The sequence below is a fragment of the Rhinatrema bivittatum genome, chromosome 7, assembly GCF_901001135.1.
Source record: "Rhinatrema bivittatum chromosome 7, aRhiBiv1.1, whole genome shotgun sequence".
Taxonomy (NCBI): domain Eukaryota; kingdom Metazoa; phylum Chordata; class Amphibia; order Gymnophiona; family Rhinatrematidae; genus Rhinatrema; species Rhinatrema bivittatum.
The window spans coordinates 302,046,546-302,055,950 of NC_042621.1; the positions used below are offsets into that span (position 1 = coordinate 302,046,546).

The 9,405-nt window shown below is 45.7% G+C and overlaps 1 protein-coding gene across 1 annotated transcript in view; it reads left to right on the forward strand.

Annotated features, from left to right (window-relative positions):
• Positions 1–7,506, forward strand: part of SLC18A2 (solute carrier family 18 member A2) — a 90,613-nt gene extending 83,107 nt beyond the window's left edge. The window contains exons 14-15 of the mRNA XM_029610488.1: positions 6,218–6,351; positions 7,060–7,506. Of these exons, the coding sequence (XP_029466348.1) occupies positions 6,218–6,351; positions 7,060–7,173 (248 nt within the window). The 3' untranslated portion in view covers positions 7,174–7,506. The remainder of the gene's footprint in view (positions 1–6,217; positions 6,352–7,059) is intronic.
• Positions 7,507–9,405: the final 1,899 nt, after the last annotated feature.

Below are 9,405 nucleotides of genomic sequence, written 5' to 3' on the forward strand. Positions count from 1 at the left end.
AGTGGAGACAGCTTGTAGGTAAGCAACTGAAGTAGCCATGCTCTTACTTGATGAGCTTTGACAAAGTCTGATCTGAAGGCCAGCCATTACTTAACAATGTGTAATATAGTCTACTAGCCAGTTGGACAAAGTACTCTTGGCAACAGCCATGCCCAGCCTCATAGGATATGAACAGTTGAGAGACTTGACAATGTGGTTGAGTTCTCCTCAGGTAACAGGACAAGGCTCATTTACAGTGCAGCGAATGGAGGGCCTTCTCTCCTTTGTGTACATGTGGCCTTAGAATGTGGGCAATACAATGGCTTGATTCAAATGAAATGCAGAAGCCACCTTAGGTAGAAAGTTAGGATGAGTGTGCAGCACAGTGAAAATACTGCAGGTATGGAGTATATAAAACTAATGCTGGTAGCTCGCTGACTCTTCTAACTGAAGTGATACAGACTAAGACCACCATCTTCCATGTAAGGAACTTCAAAGAAGCTGACTCCAGTGGCTCATAGGGAAGCTTCATCAGCTAGGCAAAGACGACGTTGAACTTGCTCAGCTCAGGTGTTTTCGTAAGTAGATGCTTTGTACGCCACAGGTCCTTCATGAATTTTGTTATGAAAGGATGAAGGGAAATCGTTTTTCCATCCAGTTGAGGTGATAAGTTGTGATGGCACTAAGATGACCTCTGACTGATGATATACTGAGACTTGATGAGGAGAGGGAGAACAAGTACTGAAGCAGATCTTTTGGAGTACAGGTGAACAGATCCAGAGAGGAAATTATTGAGCGCTGAAGATCTATACCATCAGATTGAGGGAGGGGAGATTTGGATGACAGATGACCCTCCTGTGTTAATAGGGGCCAGTTCACTTCCCAAAGGGATCAGCAGATTGACTGACAACTTGATGAGGTAGGAGAACCACACTTGTCTGGGCCAATGAGGATAAGGTGTGCCTGGTCTTTGAGTATCTTTTGCATCATTCTCGCCACCAATGGAAATGGTGGAAACAGATCCAACAGATCTGCATCCCACCTGAGCAAAAAAGTATCTGGAGCAGATCTGAATGTGCTTTGAAGAATGGAGCAAACATTTCCGACGTTCCTGTTTTCTGATGCAAACAGATAGATTGATGGCTAACCTCACAGGTCAGATAGCTAATTTGCACACCTTAGTCCAGAAACTAGGGATGTGCAGACAAAACGTTTGCGTTGATAAGTTGATGTTGAAGTTGAGGGTCGATTTCGTTCAATATGGACATATGGAGAATTCCATAAGTTGAGGATCTGTCCATACGTTCACCGGTTCCCTAAATAAAAATTTAAACCCCTCACCCTCCTTAATCCCCCCTCCAAGACTTACCAAAACTCCCTGGTGGTCCAGCGGGGAGTCAGGAAGTCATCCCTGTATTCCTTTGCGAGGAGCACGTGACGTCGGCGTCACGTTGGAGTGACGCGGACGTCACGTGTTTCTCCGCGCCTCCGCTCCGGGACCCCCGTTGGACCCAACCGGAACTTTTGGCCAGCTTGGGGTCCCGGAGCGGAGGCGCGGAGAAACACGTGACGTCCGCGTCACTCCAACGTGACGCCGACATCACGTGCTCCTCGCAAAAGAATACAGGGATGACTTCCTGACTCCCCGCTGGACCACCAGGGAGTTTTGGTAAGTCTTGGGGGGGGGATTAAGGAGGGTGGGGGGTTTAAGTGTTTATTTAGGATCAACGTATTCAACGTAGCTATGTTGAATAAGTTAAAAATCGCGATGCATTGCGCATCATCACTTTTTTTAAGTTTAAAAAAAAAAAAAGTTGCGTTTTACATATGCGTTCAAAACGAATGCACACCCCTACCAGAAACCTCTTGTTGAAATCGGGATCTGGCAGGACAGGAACAACTGGGGATCACTCGTACGTCAGTCGTACTCAGCAGCCCCAGGGATTCGGCAGCAAAGCCAGTGCAAGTGACAGAAGGAGATAGCCTCAGTATCCCGACTGCCGCTTACCTCTGGTTCATCTGAACGCCACATGCCCTACGCACACAGTCACCTTTTTCCACCTCAACATCCGACTGCTGCTGCCACTAGTCTCATCCTTACCCTGCCTCGTGTCCCCAGTTAAAATGCCAGCATTGGTTATCAGGACCCAATTATGACTTAAGAATGAGGAGCCTCTCTCTTTATCTTCTGAGCAAAAGAACTTGCTTAACGAGTCTGTGTTCTTCTGATCTCTCTCCTGGCCCCTCTTTTGGCAAGAATCCATGCAGCCACCAAAACCCCAAGCCTTTCCAAGCTTAGTGATATTTGGTTTTCACCTGCGTTACTATGTGCAGGTTTCCCTCAGCTTCTACAGAGCAATCTGACCCCATCCATGGTACTTGCCAAAGTCTGACTGAGGTACGAGTGATCCCCAATTGTTCCTGACCTGCCAGATCCTGATTTCAAAATGGCACTGGCCAGCTGTTTGTTTTTTTTTTCTTGTTTCAATTAAATCGTGAGGGAGTATACAGGAAACTCTCTCAGACCACCTTAAGGGGACCAGTCTCAGCTATTTGGCCCGGTGGTCCTCAAGTTCCAACCCAGCAAGGGATTTTGGGCCCACAGAGGATCCCTTAAGAAGGCAGGGCCCAGAAGGGTTAGACAGGCCCCCGGGAGCAGGCAGAAACCCACCAGATGCCAAGACCTGTTACGTTCCAAGGAATGTGCGTTACCTGAAGTTAAGGTGACCCGCACTGATTGCTTTGATTTTGTTTTTTGTCCACTGGAAATAAACTGCACCCAAAGAACAGCCAGAATCTGCCTCCTTATTTCTCTGGCTGTTTCCTAAGCTGCTATATCACCCACATTGCACATAAATCAAGTAAATAATGAAATAAAATATATAAGTGCACACCCCCTACTGCTCACCCAACTTCCCAACCTAGACCCTCACTGACTCCACCTCTTTCCCTCCAGGTTATTGGTTTGTGGATTACTCATATAGAGAGAACTATTGTTAAGGTCTTCCAGAGCAGTCCATGGTAATTCAGCTTCTCCATCATTTCAGTGAATGCTACTGTGCCCCTAATGTAAAGAGATGCACTTCCCTGCCACCCCCAGCCCTCTCCCTGTTTGGTCTCTTCTGAAGAGAACGAATATCCCCATCTTGGTTCCATTATACCAAGGGTTGGTTATTGCAAGCACATTCAAGTCAGTCTTTGCCATGATAGCCTCCACAACAAGACTGAGCATGTGCGCACGACGCTCCAAGACAACGCACTATCAGCCTCTCTCATTTCGTTTTGTCCCCTACCACAATTTCTGATGACCATTTCTCTGCACCTTGTCTTGTAGCTATTATTGCATAGCTGATGTTGGGCTTTTATCCTTTCAGGGCTTGGCCCATTTACCTCAAATGTTTGTGCTTCTGTGCGAGATCAGTTTGTGCCTGGTCCAAGAAGGACATGAATCAATGGCCAGCTGCTGCAGAACCTGTTCTGTATGAATGTAAACCAACCCGCCCAACCACAGCCCCATCATCAATGTACCAGAACCACCTTCCCTGCACCAGTCTTTCAACCGTGAATAAGTTCTTGGTCAGGATCATTTTGTCCATGCAGGTAGCACTTCTGAAGTTGTCTCGGATTTAGCAACCTTAACTGCCTGATTCACTAAGGATTTTCTCTCATTCTGTGCCTATGGGAAAATACCTTGATGAGTCAGGCCCTAAGATCTCCTCAATTCCTCGCACTGCTTTTGAATCTTTACAACTTCATCCATAGGTCAATCATTTGTACCTACCGTAGCTGCAAAATAATATCCAGTTCACTTCCCCTTCACTTTTCTCTAGCCCACCACAGAATCCGTTGTCCATCCCTGCCTGTGATGGCACCAAACATTCCTCTTCACTCCTCACTGTGGAATCTCCAATCAAAATGAGCTTTTTCCTCTGCTGGGTTTCCCTGCAACATCTTGTAGGATTCTTGCGGTGGAGGATCACCTTATCAGCTTTAATCTCTGCTCTGCATGCCCTCAATGACTGCTTCTTCATCACAAGCATGTGGTTGATTTACAGTTTGAATTTTACCTGTGCCAACAAGGCAGGATAGGCTACTCTTTTTTTTTTCCTATCATATTTATAATGTACCATGCTTCGAGTATCTTTTGATCAGGCATATAATAAAATTAAATAATAAATTGTAACCTACATCTTTTGGCTAGTTTTCAAATGTAGGATCTTACTTATAAGCTGAGAAAATAAGAACATAAGAAATTGCCATACTAGGTGAGACCAAGGGTCCATCAAGCCCAGCATCTTGCTTCCAACAGTGGCCAATCCAAGTCTCAAGTACCTGGCAAGTATCCAAACATTATATAGATCCTAAGGTACTAATACTGGTAAGAAGCAGTGGCTATTAGGGATGTGAATCGGGCTTCGGACGATTGAAAATATCGGACAATATTTTCAAAATCGCCAGAAATCAGGGGCTTCCCCAAAACGATAGGAAAACCCCACAATATTGATCATGGGGGTTCTCTTATCAAGATTACTTGCAGCCGACGGCCCAAGTGCAGGAGATCGCTCCCGGACCCTCGCTGGACCACCAAGGGCTTTTGGCAAGTCTTGTGGGGGTCATGAGGGTCCACCACAAGACTTGCCAAAAGTCCAGCGGGGGTCCAGGAGCGACCTCCTGCACTCGGGCTGTCGGCTGCAAGTAATCAAAATGGCGCCGATAGCCTTTGCCCTTACTATGTCACAGGGGCTACCGGTGCCATTGGTCAGCCCCTGTCACATGGTAGGAGCACAAGATGGTGCGGGCCATCCAGTGCTCCTGCCATGTGGCAGGGTCCGGCCAATGGCACGGATACCCTGTTACATGGTAAGGGCAAAGGGCCATCGGCGCCATTTTGATTAGTGGCAGCCGACGGCCCGGGAGCGGAAGATCGCTCCAGGGACCCCCACTGGACCACCAGGTACCTGTAAAAGGTTTTTTGGGGGGTCGGGAGGGTGGGGGAAGCTAAGGGATTAGTTTTAAAGGGTTGGGGTGGGTTTTTTGTTTATCGGCTCAGGCGCAGCCAATAAACAAAACCGCGATCGGGCCCGATGGAAAAAAAATCACATGTGAAATCGGAACCTGAATCCAAACAGATTCCGGTTCCGATTCACATCTCTAGTGGCTATTTCTTATTGATTGATAGCAGTTTTAGACTTCTTCTCCAGGAACTTATCCAAACCTTTTTTAAACCCAGCTACACTAACTGCACTAACCACATCCTCTGGCAAAGAATTCCAGAGCTTAACTGTGCACTGAGTAAAAAGAACGGGTCCTGTGCTAGTCCACATGGATATGTAGAGAATGTTTTTCTCTTTAGCTTTTGGGGGTGAGGTAGAGTTATTAATGGCAATGTCCCCACTGGGGAATACAATTACTTTCCAACCATTGCCAAAGCAGGCAGATTAAAGCTTTGCTTGTAAGCTCTTCTGGACAGGGGCTTTTTGTACGAATACCATGCTACATCCATCCAGCCGGGCTATAAAATCGATAAATATAACATTTAAAATCTTTCTTAGCTCAGCCTAAGTCTAGCTATTACCTTCTCTAACTCAGAAATGCAAACAGATGGGGCAGCAGTGAAGCTTCCAAAAAGCTACTCTGAATGCTCCTACACTGCCCCATCCCCCTCAGCCTGCAAGTTATGGTGCACACCAGCAGAAATAGCTACTATACTGCTCTCCCCTAAATAAGCAGGTCCACTAGAAGCCCCCTGCCCCCTCTGCTTTAGATAAAATAGAAAGAACAGGAAACAGGGAGGAACAGCGCAATGGTTTCAATGCAGGAAAAGAGCCCAGAGCTCGCCACAAGAGCTGCAGAAACCCAGCTCGTTCACACCGGTTTGCTCCTCTTTCTGAATATAGGGAGGAAAGAATTGTGGTTGCTGTGCTGGTCCACTTGGCTATGTAGAATTAAGGGCCAACAAGTCACCACGAAATCACCTCCAACTTGTTTGCTGACCCTTCGTGCCACAAATACAGGCAGCAAGGAAGACAATTCCCAGAGCAGAGGCACAAACTAGCACATGCCGATCTGTAAGTGTCAGCGTAGAACATTGTGCTTAAGTTTGAGTAATCTGTTTGTGGAATATTACCCATGTCTCCTATTTCTGATCTGTTTGATTTTGATGAGAAGAGCTTTATTGGGCCGTTGCCTGTACGTCCAGTGATTAATGAAGTTTCACCTTCCATTTCTTGGTCTGCAGGTCCTTCGGTCGGTGGGGCCATAGCAAAATCAATTGGATTCCCCTGGCTGATGACAATTATTGGAATCGTAAATATCTTATTTTGTCCTCTGTGCTTGTTCCTGCGGAGTCCCCCAGCCAAGGAAGAAAAAATGGTGAGCAGAGTGGTCAAGCTAACCTGCTTCGTTCCTTTTGTGCTGGGAGGGGGAGGACACAATGAACGGGGGATCGTGACGGGCATTCCAGTACCTCAGATGAGTAAACCCTGCAGAAGAGGTAAAGGATTGCTCAGCGAGGAGGAGGTTCTAGGCTTAAGAGTGCTGGAGTGGGGAGTTGTATGTCCCAGCGCTCCTTCCAGAACCCCTCCAGTTCTGAGGTGCCACCCTTAGGCAATGACCATGACCTTCTCCACCGCTCTGGGGGTTATACTTCTTACTGATAGGTTATGACAAACACAGGGTATCCACGGTGGCTGGTCAGCGAGGGTACAGCTGGAGGTCAATCGCAGCATGCACGGAGGAAAAAAGCTACTAGATGGACTTGGGGGGTCTTTATCTGTCGTATTGGATGTTTCTATCAGAGAACAGGCAAAGAGCACAGGCACCAGCTAGCAGGAATATGGGAACGGGTGGGGAGGAACAAAACAAATCAAACTTTCATACCGTGTGCTAATCCAGGACAATGCAAACATAACTTACTTTCAAGGCTTTGTATTGATTCATAACCTCAACAGCCCAGGCTGTGCATTTCAGTTTTTCTAAGTAGTTGGCCATCCATGTTGATATGTGGCCCTTCGATCCACGTGCAAGCAGCCAGCTCCAGTTCGAGAAATAGTCTAACACTTGTTGCTGGCTTTTCTTTAGGCCATCCTTATGGATCACAACTGCCCGGTAAAAACGAAAATGTACACGCAGAACAGCATCCAGCCCTATCCCGCAGAAGATGACGACGACGACGGGCTGGAAAGCAGTGAATAGTAGCCGAAGCCATAGCGCCTGCTCGTATGCCAAACTAAGTCTCTTATTGTATGAAACAGTGTCTCCTGTGAAACATCGCGTCGAAAACAGACAAATAAGATCGTTGTTGTCCTGTCCTAATTATGTGGTGAAATACTTAAAAGAAACCAAAGGTATGTTCTTTGTTTGCCATGGTTTAAAGAAATACAAAATAGCAGTTGATATCCACACATTGCCAACCGCCTTATTAATAACACAGAACACTTTTATAGCGGTTTCTATAAATAGTGTTGAATAAACTTTATTTTGTTGTATTTAATTTTATTAAATATTATACAATATTTTTTTATTAAATACTGTATGTGTAATGTAAATCTGTATATATACATAGATCAGCATCTGTTATATTTTTGTTAATTCTACAGTTCTTTATGTAGCTTGTATTATGGATTTTCTGATGGGGTGGGGGACACGCTCCCCTCCCCCAGGGTCGCTCAAGGTTAACGTATGTGAAGATGGACCACTAAGTCCCAAGAATCTGTCTTTGTTAGGGCCACAGAGAACAGATGGGGGGGGGGGGGTGGATATTCCATCCGCACGGCACCAGAAGCAAGGCAGGAAAGAGGCATAACTGAGGTGAGGCACTTTATTGTAGGGGTGAAGGCATTGGCAAGACAAGATCCAGAAAAAATGTGCGGCCATGTGTTTAGCCCCCACTGTTACTTCTACAGGGCACCTGTTCCCTCCAACCAGTTGGCTTTGCATTACTGCTGTCAGGACAGAGTAAAACCCACCTGCAGCAAAGGTCCGGACCAAGGGCTTCTCACTCTGATCCTACATCAGAATTATTTTGCCCACCCGTATTTGAAGGTCAACACAGTTGAGCATCTGCTGGCTGGCCATAAACAAATCAAATCAAATGCAGGTGGCATCCGAGGCTCGAGGGCAAGGTAATCATTAGACTCAACAAGGTTTTTCAAAGGATTCGTGCAAATGACTCAGTCCTGCTATACAAGGCAGCAGCTTCCGCAATCTAGCTGCTGCATGGGTTGTGACCTTTCCTTGGTTGCCTTCTCTCTAGCCCAGCAGAAGATCCAAGCTTTTGCAGAGCTGCCATATTGGGTCAGATTATGGCTCCATTATTTCACGATCCTATTACTTATCACTTCTACAGTGCTACTTGCCATATGCAGCACTGTAAAACCCACACAAGGCTATCTCTGCTCAGTATAGCTTACAATTTAATCCTCTGTATATGCCTTAACAGCTATAAAGCTTTGTGCAAATTTTGACAGCAAAAAATGTCATTTTAAAGTAGCCCTTTTTGAGATGTTTAGCATAAATATGTTCCAGTTGAATGCAAAATAAAATAACTTGCTGCCAGCCTTAATTCCATAGCAAATGTAAGAAGATGTAAATGAATAATGTAGAGGCAACACCGTACTCTTTAAATATACCAGCTTTCATTTTGGGAATACCTTTCAAAACCAGTAGCAAGCGGCAGTCTTGACACACTCATGCAGAAGACAGATCTGCAAGAGTGGATGCTCCTGAGAAGGGTTGACAGAATGAGGCATGACACTCAACGCACAATAAAGCTCTGGAATTTGTTGCCAGAGGATGTGGTTAGTGCAGTTAGTGTAGCTGGGTTCAAAAAAGGTTTGGATAAGCTCTTGAAGGAGAAGTCCATTAATGGCTATTAATCAAGTTTACCTAGGGAATAGCCACTGCTATTAATTGCATCAGTAGCATGGGATCTTCTTAGTGTTTGGGTACTTGCCAGGTTCTTGTGGCCTGGATTGGCCACTGTTGGAAACAGGATGCTGAGCTTGATGGACCCTTGGTCTGACCCAGCATGGCATGTTCTTATGTTCTATGAAAACCCAAAGAGTGGTCTATTGATCGGCAACTAGGTTTCACTGCAAAAAAGTTCAGTCATGAATTTAGGGGGGCAGGAATCAGTGGGAGCAGTGCATGATGGGACACAAGATTCTGATGCTCAATAAGCAGGAAACCAACCTATTGCTACTCCTAATTTCTAGAGCATTATTAGACAAACACAGTGCTGTACAGATACACATAAGAGAGAGTTCCTGCTCCAAGTCAAACATACATGAAAAACAAGTCTACATGAAATCTATTTTATCATAGACAAGTGGTTAAGGTTTATAAAATGTGAGTTTTTAGACTGGATTTGAATTTGACGAGAGAACAAGAGCGCATGATGTACCGACTCTGGAAGTCTATTCGAGG